Source organism: Ciconia boyciana, chromosome 8 (assembly GCF_034638445.1).
Source record: "Ciconia boyciana chromosome 8, ASM3463844v1, whole genome shotgun sequence".
Lineage (NCBI taxonomy): Eukaryota > Metazoa > Chordata > Aves > Ciconiiformes > Ciconiidae > Ciconia > Ciconia boyciana.
The window spans coordinates 11,813,079-11,830,520 of NC_132941.1; the positions used below are offsets into that span (position 1 = coordinate 11,813,079).

Genomic DNA, 17,442 nt, shown 5'->3' on the forward strand with positions numbered 1-17,442 from the left:
CCTGTGAGGTCTGACCACAGCTAAACTAACTGGATGGCTCTGCTCCCTCCCACCCCGCTTGAACATCCAGCACTTGTGTTGCATTAGAGCTAGCCACAGCTCACCTAACAGCAAAGTGAATTTATCTGGCAGGGGAAACAAAGTCTGCAGTGAAAAAGGAAGTTTCCTGGCAGATCAATGACCTGATTCAACTCACCTTGTGCTGAGAAGAAGTATCAGATTTGATATGAAAGGGGAGCAGAAAGCTGTGAACAAGAGGGCAGGAAACTGTCCCCTTGGCAGCACTTAGCAAAATATAAAATCAAAAATAATTTTAAAAAGAAAGAAAAAGCAGTCATTATTCACAGTAATGGCTGCTTAAACTTCACCAAGAAAAGCACTGTGTTCTGGTTGCTGGGTCCAATCAGAAGGGTGAAATTCCTGGAGTTTGCTTCAAGGTTGTCTGAGCAACCAATGTGTCTCAGCCTTGGACAACAGCAAGACAGAAAGACTGAGACTGTAAATTCCTTTTGTGCATCTGAAACACTAATAAATGTGGGGGGTTTTAATTAAAAACAAATTAAGTCATACCCTAAATTTTTGGTTGGCTCAGCTACTATTTACCTACTAGACTATTTACCACCTAGTGAGGAATAGCACCAGGGCTGGTACAAAAGGAGGGTAAGAACATGTTCCCCAGGGCACCTCACCACTTAATCTGCCAGGAAGCCTCATCCTAAATTTCTCCCGGTGTGAACCTTGACTAGGCTTGCCTGCCTTCGCCACTGGTGACTGCAGCTTCAAAAGGGGACGCGCAGATGGCCTGTATCCCATGCAGGATGCATTCAGCCTCCGAGAGAAGCACTGGTCCTGATGGCAACGAAGGATGCCAGCCTTCCACCCTGAATCTGCATGTCTCTTCTGCTGCACCGCTGGGCCCAGCTGCTGACACAGCACGCAGGCAGGGAGCCCGCAAGGCTGCGACTCCACCTTGGCATGCACCGCCTGCCGCGCTTCGATTCTCTACAGCCGTCATCGAGCAAGCCCTCTAATTACGGCGGGGGGCGACTGCCATCAGACTAGACAACTCTTCTGGGGGCACTGAAGCCTGGGGAGAAGGATGGACTGCGGCGGTCAGTCAGCACCTGCCGCGGCCGCAGCATGAGCGGGGCTCGCCGCCCTGGGGCCGTGAGGAGGCGGGCGCGGCCGTTGGCTCTCCCCGTCCCGCCTCGGGCGCGAGGCGAGGCGCGGCCGTCGGTCGTTCCGCCCCCCCCGGCGCGAGGCGCAGCGGTTGTGCTCGAGCGCGCGGCGTGGCGGGAAGGGAGGAAGGAAAGGGAAGGGGCGGCATGCTGCCCGCCCTGGGCACCGCGCTGGCGGGGCTGCTGCTCCTCCTGCCGCTGCTGCTGCGCTGCGCCTGGCCCTACTTCTTCCAGGACCTACGGTTCGCCCTCACGATGGCGCGGGTAGCGAGGAGGGCGCGGAGAGCCGGTGCCCGCCGGCCCGCCAGCACCCTCCTGGACGTCTTCGCGAGGCGGGCGCGGCGGACGCCGCACAAGGCGCTGCTGCTCTTCGGCGACGAGGTCTGCACCTACGAGCAGGTGGAGCGGCGGAGCAGCCAGGCGGCGCGGGCGCTGCGCGACGCCGCGGGGCTGCGGGCGGGCGGCTGCCTGGCCCTCTTCATGGGCAACCGGCCCGCCTACGTCTGGGTCTGGCTGGGCTGCGCCAAGCTGGGCTGCGCCGTGGCTTGCCTCAACTCCAACATCAGGGCCGCGTCCTTGCTGCGCTGCTTCCAGAGCAGCGCGGCCACCGTGCTGCTTGCGGCCCCAGGTGAGGAAAGCACCGGCCCCGGCCGGTGGGGAGCCGAGCCGAGCCGCGGGGGGGGTCCTCGGTTGCCCCCCGCGGTGACGGGGCTCCTCGCCGGGCTTGTCGGTGCGCAGAGGTGGCGGGGAGGCAGCGCCGCCTTTTCCCCCCTTGGGCCTCTCCCGGGGGGCGCCGGGGGTGGGCTGGAGCGGAGGGACGGTGTCTTCCGATCGCGTCCCGTCCTCTAAAGGTGAATTCGGGGACTGGAGAAGTTGCTTCAGACCAGATGAGAGGACGAGGTTTCCAAATAATTTGCACTGTGGTTTCATTTCAGCTCACCTACAAGCTGTGGGCATGGAGCACTGATACCTGGTTAGCGATTTGATAAGGGTAACGAAAACCTAGAACTGAAATAGCCCTCAATCATAAACAACAGGATTAATTCACAGTTATGTTCACACAAATGTCCAAATTAGAAATGAAAAAGGTAACGCAGAAGAATCCTCTTGCTGCAGCTGGACAGCGGCTTGGACACATGAAGGTGGTTGCAGTCTATGTAAAAGCTTTTGTCAGGTTTCAGTTCAAAGAAAAAGGCATGAACCCATGTGGACAAACCATGTTCCTTTTCCGTAGAAGAGACTTTCACATATTAGTATGTTTTAAATAGAGAGCTGCATTCTGTTCCATATAGAGCAGAGACCTTATTTCATGCCCAGTCTTTTATATATATATTTGTATGTATATGCATACATACAGTATGAATGGCTGACCATATGGGAAGTCAAGGATACTCTTTCTCTGCCTAGAGTTAACAACTTCTCATTAATACATACTCAGTTTCAGTTTAGATAGTTGAACTCATTCATCCACTGTATGTAACTGAAGTATTTTATATGCCCCAAAACTTTAGGAGTTCAAATGAAATTTTCTCCTTTTGTGATAAGTTTCTGCCTCACTGAGAATAAATGCTGTGCAATCTCTGAACTTTCAAAATTATTCAGTATTTGAGTTATTAGCATATGTGGGAAAAGCTATTGTGTAGGATAGGAAATGTATTTTTCCTCCTTCTATAACATAATTGCCTCAAATTTTCTAAAAAAGCCTTCAGCTCTGAGGGAAAAAAAAAAGTAAAAGAAACAATTGAGCCTTATTCATAAAAATTTACTGCATGCTTGACTCCACAAGTGATTGCCGGACATCAGGAGAGGAAAGAAGCCTAAGTCTTTGCTGTTGGACCTTGATTCTCTCTGTCCTTATTAAGTTTCATCCTTTATTATCTTGCTACTCCATGCAGAAGATAAATATTGTCTCGTCAAAACTTAACATCACATGAGATCCTGTCTGTGTGCTTGTACAGATACGTTTCTGAAAAGAAATATGCTGAATTCATTAATATAGTTTATATGTCATTAAAGTTACTTATACCTACAATAAAATACGTATTTCAAAGTTTATTGGAGGGTTATTTATCTCAGTGAAAGTTTATTGGGGGTTATTTATCTCTAAGGTGCCAGCTCATTAGATACTTGCATAAAAGGCCTTATTTTATCTCCTTCACACCTGATAGTGTCTAAGGAGCAGAATTCTCCTCCCACCCGGCTTTACTCTTTGTGCAGTCCAGCATCTGTGCAGTGGAGAGCATAGGTGGAATGGAGGAAGACAGGCCAGGCTGTGCTAATATTTTGAGGTTTCCTTACCTGTTCACTAAAAGAAGCCTTCATTAGATTCTTATGAGTGGCTTGGTGGCTAAAGGGCACCGACGGTAATCCCGGGATGTTTTTTGGACCAAAGTTACAGCAGAAGTACAGAATTGTTTGATGGGGAATTCCAGAGTCTGCCAGACTTGAAAAGGTAATGCTTTTATTAAAGCTACTGCTTTTGTGCAGTTGAGACAAACTTTTGATGTGGATCTTGGCTTTATCTAGTCAATTAGTGTGGAGATATAATTTCCAGTAGCAGGTTTAGTTTTCAGTATTAAATTGCCTCACAGATTTGTTGATTTAATAACATTTAATTTATTCTTTGCTTTGAAATAAAATAGAAGTGGTAAAAAAATGCATTACACGTTATGGAAAGTTTTATATTCTGATGTTTCAATGAAATTGGTGTTGAGAATTCATTTTAAATCTTGTGGATTATCTGTTCAAGTAAAAGTGCCTGTGAGTTGGAAGGCTTTTAGTCTGGATTCCTAAAGAAACAAGGTGTATACAATTGCACCAGCCGTCTGGTCATCTTCACTTCATTCCATTATCCAGCTTCTTAAGGGAATAAAAGTCTCAGGGATGACTATATTCTTCCCAACTTGGTTGAAACTGGCAGTGGGTAGAGGCGAGAGACCTTCATTAGTGCTTCAATAAGAGAAAGGCAGACAGGACTTCATAGTGCAGGGAGTTAGCCTAGTCATTGCACATAACTGAAATCATGCTCTCTTGTTGGAGGTACCAGAGGGAATATGACATGAACTGGGATTAATGAAGACACGTGTAGGAGACCGGCATAGGGAGAGACAGAACACAACTATTTAGGAGTCCAGGGTTCAGTAGTACCACTACTTACTAAGTCACTCTTCATTCTGCTTTTAAGTGTTCCTTCCATTTGTGTTGGGACTTGAGAAAGATGAGGTTCATCTTTATGCATAAAACATAGTGGTGATCTAAGCAGCACCTAACTTTGTGTGGGCACTTGCCAAGTAAGGCATTTCCCCACGGTGGAGAGGGAAGGTAGCAATGTGGAGCTGGTGATGCCAGGTGTACGCTCCCTCGGAGTCCTGCAGGGTGTGCAGGCAAGGGGAGGTGTGCTTGGATTGCTCCTCTGCAATTCTGTTCCTGCTGCAGAAAACCAGATGAAATCAAATCACTCTCAGTTCTGTGGGGAGACACTGTTCCTCTTCAGTCCTTTTGCTGGATTCTGAAGTGACTTGAACATGAATTTCTCCAACAGCAGCTAAACATGAAAGCTCCTGAGCCAAATTTGATGCACCAATACTTCACAGAATAATACAGAATTTTTTAATAATTCTTTTCTCTCCTCTTGAAGAACTGAAGGAATCTGTTGAAGAAATACTGCCATTCTTGAAGAAAGAAAATGTTAAAGTTTATTATTTAAGCAAGACATCTGCTACAGAAGGAGTTGAGAGCTTTCTTGATAAAGTAGATGCTGCTTCAGATGAGCCTACTCCGTTGTCTTGGAGATCAGATATAACCTTTAAAACTCCTGCCATGTACATTTATACTTCTGGTACTACAGGTAATGTAAATTCACAGATACCATATGGAAGACCATACATTCCTCCTGACATTGTGATTTTTTTAGTAAGGAAAGAGAATCTGTTACTTCACATTAATTCCTACTCTCATTCATTCCCCCTCAGGAAACTGAAAATTTTATAATCTGTATCAAAAACCAAAAAGCATGTAGAATATAGGCTGACTTTAAGGACTAAATCTGGGGGGAGGCACTGAAGTAAAAGCCAATTAAAGATATAAATTTTATGCCAGTAAGGTCACTAGACATCTGCTATCTCTTATCCCTGGAGACACTGCTGACCTAGGTATGTGTCTTGACACCCACCTTATACTCAGTATCTTTGGATCATGAACTCCAAATGCTGGCCATTAAGTTTTTGGGTGTCAGAGTACCAAAAATAGCAAGGGCAGCACAAAATACAGCTAGTCATGACCACTGTGCAAAACTGCAGCTGGTATATGAGCTGCCAGCTGCTCTACATAAAGGCATTTAGCCTTAAGAGCACTTAGCCACAGCAGAAACTGGGTGACAAGGATGAAGACGAAGACAATGCCTGAAGGCACTCAGACCTGGAGCTTTGTAGAGGAGCAGGCTATGCCTCCACACTAGCTCAGTCTTTGAGCCTCTTAGGGCAGGAAGGGAGGAAGTACAAATTTGAATCCTATTTGGGCTGCAGAAGGCAAGTAACTCAGGTGTCCTTCATCCTTGTTAAGGGCTCCAACATCTCTGTTCTTACAGAATAGGCAAGCGCTACTATCATTTTGTCCTCTAGCATCTGTTTCAGCAAGTGATCAGTTCACCTGTATCTGATGGGAAACCAAGAAATACTTTGTAGTATGAATTCCAGTTTCATCTAGGATGATTCAGAGCTGCAAGGAGATACCTAATTCCAGGAGACATGCAAGATCTGAGATTAACCTCTGTTTTAGCATTTCCATTGCCTTTGCTCAGCATAGTAGATTCTCCAAATCCTGTTTCCTCATTCTCTAGGTACTTGTTATTCCTAGGTACTGTAGTATTGGGAATTTGGGCCCTTAACAGGGGAGTAATCACCTAAAAGTTACGTGCAGGAAGACATATCCTCGCTAAGGCTAAACGCCAGTGTGTTGCGCAGACACAAGCTGCATACCTCCCTGAACTCTGGAGCTATCACTTGCATCAGTGAATGAAAGAAAAGCTTAAGCCCTTGTGAAACCGACTGGTCTTACTACATTCATTGTTCAAGTGAAGTTACGCACCTTTTTGCTTGACTTTAAACAGGTCTTCCCAAAGCTGCAGTGGTTAACCATGAACGCATAATGCTAGCTTGTGGTTTGTTTGATGCTGGCAATGTTACCTCGGAAGATATTGTCTATACTGCTCTACCACTCTATCATAGCTCTGCCCTCCTCGTTGGAGTCCATGGATGTATCATGAAAGGTACCATGCACTTGACTAGTAAGAATGAACGTGTTACTGTGCAGAATTCATGCACAGATATGATCACAGATACAGTAAGCCTTTCCCTAGCTACCAAACTTTGAGATGAAATACTTGGTTATATGTCTCTCTTACCAGAAACTCTGTAAGTCAAGAGACAGTCTCATTTATCTCTCGTATTCATATGACTTGCATAGATCTTCACCCCGTACAAATTTTATTTCATCACCTGGACAAACAGGATATATCCTGTCTTACATGATAGCTCTTTGCACAGTTTTAGGGTAAATTAGTACAGAGTTTCATCCACAATAATAGCCTTTAACTTCTGATGAATATAAGTAGAGGTTAAACCAATTATTCAGCATGGATTGTATTTCAGTACGTTTTAGGAAGAGTACTTCCAAAAGCTATATAACCCTAATTCTACAAGTTTTCTACAATGTTGTACTAAGAAATTCTATATGGTCTTGATGTAATAAAAATTGTTCCTTCTGTTATTTGTTTTACTTCTTTCTACACAGGTGCAACTATTGTTTTGCGTGCCAGATTTTCAGCAAGCCAGTTCTGGGATGATTGCAGAAAATATAACGTAACAGTGATACAGTACATTGGGGAAGTGCTTCGGTATCTATGCAGTGTGCCACAGGTAACATTAACTGCCTTTCCTTTTTGGCTAATTAAATTACTAGGAATATTTGTTATATTATGCTTAAAATCTAACCATAAGACGAGGGGGGGAAAAAGGCCCAACAAAAACCTTCCTTAACGAGATCTGTAATCTCATTGCATACTATCATGAACTTTTTTCAAGAAAAAAAAAAAAAGGAGCTTTTGGCTTGAATTAATCATTCTTTTGAATAGTGGAATAATGGCAATCCATTAATTGACATTCTGTTTAAATGGATAGAGAAAACACTTACCTTATACGAGCACTCCAGCTGCAAACCAAAAATGAGGAGTTTTCTAGGAACCAGTGGACCTGTGTTTTCGGCAAGGTGAGTTTTGGGGGTTTTGTAGCTAAGATGTGCTAACGCAAGATAATCAGGTAATCCCCAGGTGAAAGTGTTAATGTAATTATGTAAAGAGTGCCCCCTCTGAAGATGCACTTAACATACTATCTTCACAGGGTACCTATTCATAGGCACTTTCCTGCTGAGATCCCTGCAACCGTATTAGTTAATCCCTAATTTCAGAAATGTGTTTGCATAAAATGACTTTCACAGAAGTAGGCCTAGTGAACTGCAGTTAGAATTTAGTAAGAACAAACGTGGTATCAATCAGTCTTCCTAGCGCCATTTGATAACCATAAGCCAGAACAGAGAATCAGGTCCACAGTTTCTTTGTAATTTATGTATGTGTGCAAAATATCAAGTATACAGAGGTTTCATTCTGACATCAGTTAGAGATATGATATAACTTCACTGGAAATCAGTAGGATTCCTCAGGAATTAGGTATCTAAGCAAGATTCTGCTATGCTTTGTATTATTTCTTCATGAGTTATTAGCCCAAAATGAGCAGTTAATAAAATAAAGTTTTATAATAATCAGAAGACTTGGCCTGTGAATTGGGCCACTAGTTTTATTCAAAAAGTGTGGGTGGAAGAGATTTAAACTGAGTTAAAGAGCTGGGCACTTGAAACATATAGTTAAGGGTGGTGATAAGTTACATGTCAGTCCTGCAGTTCGTGGAAAATCCCAATTAGCAAAGTACTCATAATTAGCCAATACTCAACTGGTATAAATAAAATAGGGGGAAAAGTGAAGAACTATTATGTCCTTTCATACAGAATATTTTTTAGGAAAATAAGCTTAAAGAATGAGCTAATATACTAATTTTTGGTAGAGTTGTGTTTCTTGATAACATGCGTGCACACACAAATATAACTGAGTCACAGGGCATACTCTGTAAATTCCTGAATTCATCCAGTATCTGAAAGATGTGTACAGTTGCCAGCCAAGTATAAATCAGTTTCCAAATGGGGTGAGTTTGGTAATGTTAGCCACACAGAGACATTTAGCTTAACCATTAAAGTGACCTGTTAATCAAAAATAACATGAATGGCTGAACCTGAAGCCCACTGAATGATACAGTTGAGTAGTATTTGAGGCTGTCTTACAGATTACTCATTATTGGTGGCTGCTTATCTACAAAGATCAGATTTTAAGATAGACACAGATAGCTTAGCTTTCATTATTTAATATAAGGATTTACAGTTTAGAGTTTAATATAAGGATTTATGGTTTACGGTTGGACTTGATGATCTTAAAGGCCTTTTCCAACCTATACGATTCTGTGATTCTGTGATTTTTGTTTACTCAGTACATAGAATTCAACACCAGTGGAGAAAAAACCTTTACATAAGCAAGGTTTATAAGCTTACTATCTGATCCCATGTACCCATATGCATGCTACTTTGAGTGCACAAGTCTCCCAGGAAGATTGGATTAACATTTTAAGAATGCAAGAACTTGACAGAATGGATATTATTACTTAAACTGTCATGATGCCAAGAGGGCTTGCCCTGTTACTGCAGATGTAACAGACACACAGTCTTTTCCATGAGGAACTTGCAGTATAAGCAAGATCCACATTCATGTAGGGTGTCCTCTGTCTTAACTAATGCCATTTCAATTATTGAACTTCCTTGTTGTGCTAGTAACTTTTATCTATGCCGTCATTTCTTTCCTTTACGTATCCACAGAAGAAAAAAAAATGAGTATGTGTCACAGTTTTCTTTCTGATTGTGTTTCCAGTGAACTTATGTAGTCATTTCAGAACAAATGAACAGTCCGAGTATTACAGAAATCACCTTAAGGGTGGATCATTAAGTCCTTCCTTCCTCCTTTCATTAACTGTGACTAATTAATGGCTAAATAACAGATTTTCTTTATCTGCGTAAGCAAATGGGGAAGAAAGATTGCAAATACAGACTTAAGAACAAGAAAAGATGAGGGACAACGTGGATCCAAGCAGCATCCTGTCCCCAGTGAATCATTTAAAAATAAACCGTTTAAGCTCAGATGTATAAATACCCAATCAACTGGAGTCTCTCTCATGAGAGACTAAGGTATAGTGTACAGTGTTGCAAAGCATCATCTACAACAAACAAGGATTTTATACAAAGTGAACAGCAAATCCTTTAGACACTATGCAGAATTTCAGCAGATTTCATTTTTCTATTTTAAGCTTGGTTCTGTGCTAACATGTTAATGGCAGATCTCTCAATATCATAGAGAGGACTATATATTAATGTATTTCTTCTTTAGATTAAATTTAAACATCCACTTCTAGACTATTCTGCAGAAAAGTAATAATAATCCAGAAGTGATATGACTGAAGTCCAAAATATACTTAAAGTTTTACAGTATTTAAAAATTGTAGCCATTTATTGTGGCATTTTTTGGTCTTTTCTGGGAATATGACACTGTAAGACCAAACCATGTTTGTCTTAATGGCCAGATTTCTCTCTTGAATCGCTCCTTGAAAGAACATTTTGCAATTCCAGTGTTCTGTGCTCATCTTCTACTTCGACCATCTACTGCATTGCCCTCTGCCCTGTATTTCCTGAAAGACATAGAGCCAACATACTTATTCTCCACAAATACACATTCCAGTCTGTTGTTGATAGAATAGTCTTATTCTTTCAACAAAATATTCCAAGTTAAGAAGCCAATATATATTTAAAAAGACTCTTCGTGCCTAAAAATACTATTAAATTATGTAATAAAAGAAACAGTTGGAGAAAAAGGCAGGAAGTGGGACAAAAGAGCCTTTCCATAGTTTGCTAGAATTCTCTCAGGCTATTGTTAGTCATTAGGACGTTAGATATGTTTATGAATTACAAGTGTCTGACCCAGTTCAGTACTTCCTATTGTTGAGGATAAATATCAACATCTAAGAGAAGGCATAAATGGACTGCCATCCTCACTATATGTTTCTATCTATCACTTTATCTTTTATCTTTATCTATCTATCACTGTCACTTTACTGTGTAAACAGAAAGATCTAATAGCAGTATTAAAAGTGATATGAAATGTGGTAATAGAATTTTTAGTGAGCTGAATCCTGCACTTACAATGGCAGAAGGGATTTCCTTTCCACCCAAACACCATTTTAAATCCTGCAAACGTTTTACTGAATTCAGGGTAAATTACACTCTTCTGCAGATAGTCACCACAGGGCTTACAAACAAAATAGTTAAATACAATGCCTGAGTTTCATTCTGGCTTTCTGTGTAGAATTATTTGTTCCTGTCTTCATCCAAATTGAGTTAACTACTAACTACAGTTAGATATGTAGCCTAACTTGCTCAGTAATTTCTTTTCCTTTTCCACATCAAAATCATGAGCTTAACTGTAATGATGTTTGCACACATTTTGCTTCAGAATATGCTGAATACTTTTAGACTAAAGTTTCCTTCTGAGTTTTCCAGAAGTAGAAATTCTGCTTTCACTCAGCAGAAATGTGAATTCATTACTGTTTTTTGTTTTTAGAGAAACAATGATCAGGATCACAAAGTCAGACTTGCCATAGGAAATGGAATAAGGGCTGACGTTTGGAGGGAATTTATCCGAAGATTTGGCAATATTAATATTTTGGAGTTTTATGCATCGACTGAAGGAAACATTTCTTTTGTTAATTACGCTGGAAAAATTGGTGCAGTGGGAAGAGTAAACTGCCTGCAGAAGGTAAGAATATCAACAAAACCTGGTGTTTTTTCCTTCTTGGTGAAGTTTGGTGTATTGCCAAGGGCATAAACCAGAGTACGTGTATGAAAAGTTGGGAAGAACCCAAGGCTCAGTTATGAATTTGTTTACAGAGAAGATTCTCCCCAAGTACAGTCTACAGCTGCCCATGCTAGATATCACAGATATCTCTCGCTAGTTCAGGCAAAAGAACATTTAGACTCAACACATCCAGTTGAAATGTGATGAACTTGGCTCCTGTTAAATAGAAAGCTGACTATGTAGTATAATTCTGAAAATATTTTTCAAATATTAAATATTCATGTGTGTATACATTTTGCAAATTTTCACTAGAAAATCTTACGCTATGAACTGATTAAATATGACGTAGAGAAAGATGAACCAGTCCGAGATGAAAATGGATACTGCGTAAGAGTTCCCAAAGGTAAAAACTTAACTCCTTTAAAAAATTTCAGAAAGGTATTTACTTTTTAAAATTATATCTCTTTGCATCACTTCTATCTGGAAAGATGCTAAGAATTGCCATTGAGTAAGCCAGGTTTTTAAATACAAGTTAGAAAATAGGTAACAAATCACATACTGTTGTAATACAGCTTAACAGAAAGGTGACATACAGTGGGGAATGCAGCATCTGTATACTTAGATTTTAATAACTTGTCTAGTTTTAATAATGGACACACTAACATTTTTTAGTACAGATCTTGACTTTCAGCAGGAGCTATTTAATTCTTCTCAGACTTCGCACTTAATGTGCCACTAAAGAAACATTTGCAAAATAGAAAGCAGTTCTCTTTTCCAGCAGTGGCTGAAACTTTTTGCCACTGGCAATAGAGAAAGCACACATGAAAATACTTTTTTTATAATATATCTTAATATCAGTTTTCATAGGAGGGGTTTATGTATTGGCACAGACCTGTGTTTAAACCAGTTACTTGTGATATTTTTTGATTTTGTTGCGTTCTTTTACATGTGTAGTCATTACTGTGAGTGAAGGCAGAAGGGCTCACCTTCTCTGTGCATAAGGCAAGGGGTGGACAGGTTACCAACTGTGTTAAATTCTCATTGCTGACGAATATACCAGTTATGTTAAGAGTGTCTGCCCCATAAGCATACTCTCCTATGCTAGCTCTCCCTACGCTGTCTCTTGAGTTGGTATGAGGAGGGATGTGCGCACATATATTCCATATTTATAGAAATGCACCCAATGTTTAAGTTGCTGAACTGCAGAGATGTGGAAAATATTTGCAATGTAAGAGAGAAAACCATGAAAAAATGTAAAATCTCAGGCTCGATGGGTACAGATTATAATTTATTTTGTATAGAGATAAAATTCACTCCAGTGTGTAACATCCATGCAAAGCTCTATATAACATGGGGTAGAGTTTCAATTTACATAAACATATAGGCATTCCTGCTCCCTTTATAAATTACTCTAGCTCTAGCACATGAAAGACTAAAGAACATGCTAAGCAGCCTTTTGGTCTATTTTGCATTCAAAGTAAGCAAGCTGAACCCCAACATTTGGTTCACTAAATCCAACTGAATCTTTTGGTTGAGGGGTAAGGCTGCCCCATGCCAACCGAGTTATGTGGAAGTAGCCCATACCAATGGTCACCTTCTAAAGACATGCCTGACGCTTTGTGCAGGTTTCCTTTGTAGACACAGCTCCTATTGAGTTAAGTGTGTTAAACTGAGGTTTATGAAGCTGTCTAGAGAAACTGGGCAACTATTTTCCACTTACCAGCCAAGACCTCAGAGATTCTGTTCTGTTGCATTAATACAAGCAGGTGATAAATTGTATTATCTACCGGCATTTTTGAGGGCTAGTGAATTGAAAGGACAAGGTGAAACTCAGTCTGTACCCCCACAACTGATTTTAAAAGATTATGTTTATGACAGAATTCTCAAATAACTCGGTAACATCTGCAGACTTCACTGATGTAATGAAAATTAGTTATTTTTTTGCAATTTACACTGTGCTTTTTAAACAAATGTTTTTCCTCTTCATAGGTAAACCTGGACTACTGATCTGCAAAATCACCCAATATGCACCATTTAGTGGCTATGCAGGAGCAAAACAGCAAACAGAGAAGAAGAAATTAAGAGATGTCTTCCAAAAAGGGGATTTATATTTTAATAGTGGTGACCTTTTAGTGATTGACAACGATAACTTCATTTATTTTCATGATCGAACTGGAGACACATTCCGGTTAGTTTGTTTATTTAAATGCTTGTCACAAGAGGAAATTCTGACTTATTCTCAGGTTTGAATTTGTATCCAGTATTTCCTACTGACTGATGAAAAGGAACTTCTCTGACTTTGGTCAGAAAAAGAGAGGACTCCAAGTCACCTCCACTGTTGTATTTTATCAGTCATGTTCTTAGTTACATACAGAGCCTACAAGAGGTTCAGTTTAGGGTGATGAGTAAATGCTATTTTGAACAGTCAGAAACCAGTCACATTCATAGAACAAAAACATTGTGGTTTCACATTCACTATACTTTTAAAACTCAGAAAGCATAGAGCCTAGGATGGAATCTATGGTCAGTAATATTTTGGGGGTTTGTTTGTTTAGAGCCATCTTAAGCATGGTTAAACAAGTGTGTTAAATTCTTCTGGGATTTGAATAATCTAGAATGCATTGTTGAATTTTGCAGCATGTTTTTCTCTACTTTTGATAACAGGTTCCTTGTTCTAGTGCAAAAGTGCTTTCTGATCTCAAGCTCAGTGCTCAGCCCCTTGTAAAGTCAGACATTAAAACACTGGAGATCCCTATATGTAATACACACAGAAATCACGACTATTGACTGCTTATTTTCCAGGTGGAAAGGGGAAAACGTTTCTACAACGGAAGTTGCAGATGTTTTAGGTCTGATTGACTGTGTTCAAGAAGTTATTGTATATGGAGTATCTGTTCCAGGTATGAGTGAAATACTTGAAATATTTCAACAAAATAATTTTTTAATACATTAACAAAATATTAATACACTGAACTGCAGAGATCTCAGTGCAACTGTTGATATCAGTGCAACTGTTGAATAGGCCCCTATTAACTAAGTTAACAGATATAACAGGTATATCTATTAACAGGTATCACACTTTTCCAGAAAGGCTTCCGGACTACGGTGTATCATAACATGGGTCACATCAGTGACAATTTAGTATTTTGGAATTGAAAGCTATGTTAGAGACACCACTCTTCCTACGTCCACCACTTCCTTCCACCATTCAACATGTGAGAGATTCTGTTAATGTTGTGATCCACCCACTATTTCCTCTACTAAAAGTGGAAGACATGAGACTAGAAATGCCCAGTGTTTCTGAGGCTAGAATAACAAGGCTGTTTATAAACCAAGATGATCTATCAGAATAGTGATTTTAATTCAAATAAATAAACTTTTTATTAATCATGTATGTCTCTGCTACACCTATTGATCTAAAATTAAAGCCTCTGTCTTTAAATCACTTGTTTTCAGTTGCTTTGTGGTAGGGATAAACACATGGCTGCCCTAGGAGACATTTCAAAAGAAAGGTAACAACATAAATGGTCTAGAGTTCTTTATTACACTCTAGGAGATGAGGAAGATATGCTCTTATTCTCAGTGCTTTTGTAAAACCACATAGAAGAGGTGTTAATACCTAATTATAGATCAACTTTATGGAAAAAAAAATATTGTTCAAACCAGTTCTCACCTTACATTTGTGCAAGAACTAGGTGGATTGTGTATTTTTTTTTTTTTGTTTTACATGGCACAGAAATAGTTGCACTTTAGTAATGCAGCTGGGGGTGATAGTGCATCACCTGAGAACTCATTAACTCAACACTCCAGATGTTGAACAAACAAATTTGAATGCCAGGTGTCATCAGTACATGGTGTTAAAGGCAAACAGAAACAAGACTCAAAAGAAACTAAAGAACAATTAATCTTAAATTAGCATATGCTTGTGCTCTACTTTTCTTTAAGCATTAGATGGTACTTTCCATTTTCACTTCCTCCTGTACACAATTCTGTGAAAGCATTCATATGGTTCTAATGTAAAAAACTTCTTATAAGAATATTACCTATCTCTTCTTGCATTACTTGTAATCCCAGAAAACAGAAGGAACACCAAAAGGTTTGTGTTTAAATGGTGTCCCATTGCTCAGCTGCCAAAAGGGGAGGGAAGAAGCCCTCTCAGTACGTAAAAACAAGTAAAAAATCTGAAGGACTTAGATTTTTGCAGCGCTTAATTAATCATTCATATGGTAATAAAAAAATGGTAAACTGGGTTTTATTCCTTTCTGTCCTCTTTCTGCATGGATGAGCTTGTCAGCACAAGTACAAGCAGATTTACCATGATTTATTGTAAAGTAAATTAACCCACACAGTTAAATGCTGCTGCAGGCAGACTCAGAGTACTGAGACCTGATTTTCCAAAGTCTTTCCAAAGACTTTCAAAAGGATGATTTTCAAAATGTCTATAATTCTGATGCTAGACTTTCAAAAGAGTTTGGCATCTAGCATACTGAAGCTTCAGAAAATCTAATCACTTAGATGGCTAAAGGAAAATATGTTAGTATGTTTTCTAAAGTGGCTTAGAAGGAAGGGTTCACTTATGGGGGGGGGGGGGGGGGAAGACAGAGGTTAGCCTGAAGTTCAAAGTTAGATATGAACTATAGTAATTTCCTGTCATTATTCCTTCAGGTTATGAAGGCAGAACAGGAATGGCATGTATTCGACTAAAGGAAAACTGTGAATTTAATGGAGAAAATACTTACAGACATGTTAACACTCACCTTCCAAACTACGCAAGACCTCGTTTTATAAGGATTAAGGTAAACCAGTGTTCCTAAGTAGCTTTTGTGTGTCCTTCTGGATTGTGTTTTCTCTCTTTTCTATGAGGACTATGGACTTCCTAGTTACACTGCAATTCTCAAAAAGGCTTCTTTTGTCTCTCACTTGCTCTTGTCATTTACCAATATGAAAGTAGAACTGCGCCCAGATGTTTCAATTCAGCCTGAAAAAAACAAGTTGCATGAGCAGCTACAGGATACCTGGCACATTTTAACATATAAAATCAGGAAGATCTCTTAGTGGAAATACATTTCCTGTTGGATTCCTTCAGCACAGTAACACAGCTGTGTTCTCAGTTTAGTGCAGCTCCGTCTACAGACTGTTCTGTGCAAAATAAAGACCCCCACACAAAAGCTTGCAAGAGAGCTGTCTTTGCAAGAGAGGCCTTAGGTTTTTATCCTATCAGTGAATAAATAGCCAAATTCTAAACTGAAATTTAACTTTAATTAGGAAAATGTTGCAAGAATATCACTCTCACCATACTTCTCAAGTTATTTAAAATAAACATTGCTCCTTTGAGAAAGGTTGTGTATTCACTGAGATGATTCAAGAGGACTAACACAGAGATACTAGCATGTCTAATTATTTAATCAATCTTTAAACTTTTGAGTTATACAAAGAAAGAAGTTGACCACTTAAGGTAGTCGTTTGTCTTGCTATCCCATGTAAAGTACAGTGAGTCTTGCCCAGTGTCTACCTGCCATTTTCTTTCCTCTTCTTTTCTGAGAAAAATTCTGCTGTTTTTTGATCCAAGAAAATAATTAAATAAATTTCTGGATAAAACCCTTGATTCTCTCTGACTAAAAGCTGAAAACTAGTGTTTTCCTGCCTTATTTAAATAGAATAGTAAGGTAAGCTTTTCAGTAATGTTTCTGTGGCCCCCGCACTTCTTACATTCAGAGTAAATACTGGCCCACATATTCCACAGTCCAGTTATTATCTGATGAATGCAGATAGTTTAGACCTCTATTAGTAAAGCTTTGACTTCTGTGCTGTATGGGTTTTCTTTAAATATGATTCCCTTTGAATTTAGGAAATCTGATCTAATTTCTGCAATTATATGCTGACATTGATAAGCAGAGATGTAATTTTGTTTTGTAGAGTGCCATTGAACTTACAGCAACTTTTAAGTACCGTAAAGTACAACTAGTGGAGGAGGGTTTCAATCCAGCAGTCATCAAAGATCACCTGTATTTCCTGGACGACAAAGAAAACCTGTATGTACAAATGACCCAGGACATTTATAACTCAGTAAAAGAACATAGCCTCAAATTGTGAGCATGTAAAAAAAAAAAAAAAAAAAATCTGTGTTTTATTCAGTTTTTAAAGCATCTCTTACTCTAACCGTGCCAGGAAATCCTATTTATTAATATTAGGAAATATCAGTATCTGAAATAAATTGTGAGTGTGAGATTGTTTTAATAAAGCAGAACTTCTCCAACTCTACTTATA

General features: G+C 39.8%; 1 protein-coding gene across 2 annotated transcripts; it reads left to right on the forward strand.

Moving 5' to 3' along the window:
- The first annotated feature begins 1,318 nt into the window (after positions 1-1,318).
- SLC27A2 (solute carrier family 27 member 2) lies at positions 1,319-17,268 on the forward strand. 2 transcript variants are annotated; one of them, XM_072870256.1, is made up of 10 exons: positions 1,319-1,806; positions 4,816-5,025; positions 6,286-6,444; positions 6,969-7,093; positions 10,942-11,136; positions 11,488-11,578; positions 13,165-13,363; positions 13,978-14,075; positions 15,841-15,971; positions 17,092-17,268. In XM_072870256.1, exons 1-10 carry the CDS (start codon positions 1,326-1,328, stop codon positions 17,266-17,268), a joined length of 1,866 nt encoding a protein of 621 aa, XP_072726357.1. In that variant the 5' UTR covers positions 1,319-1,325. The 2 variants fall into 2 exon arrangements, with proteins under 2 accessions (XP_072726357.1, XP_072726358.1); XM_072870257.1 differs by lacking the exon at positions 6,286-6,444.
- The last annotated feature ends 174 nt before the right edge of the window (positions 17,269-17,442 follow it).

What these genes read in the sequence shown, in the direction of transcription:
- SLC27A2 (XM_072870256.1), top strand. Translation starts at nt 1,326, where the DNA reads ATGCTGCCCGCCCTGGGCACCGCGCTGGCGGGGCTGCTGCTCCTCCTG. An exon ending in CGTGCTGCTTGCGGCCCCAG is followed by an intron (nt 1,807 to 4,815) that starts GTGAGGAAAGCA and finishes CTCCTCTTGAAG; the next exon opens with AACTGAAGGAATCTGTTGAA. An exon ending in ATATGGAGTATCTGTTCCAG is followed by an intron (nt 14,076 to 15,840) that starts GTATGAGTGAAA and finishes TTATTCCTTCAG; the next exon opens with GTTATGAAGGCAGAACAGGA.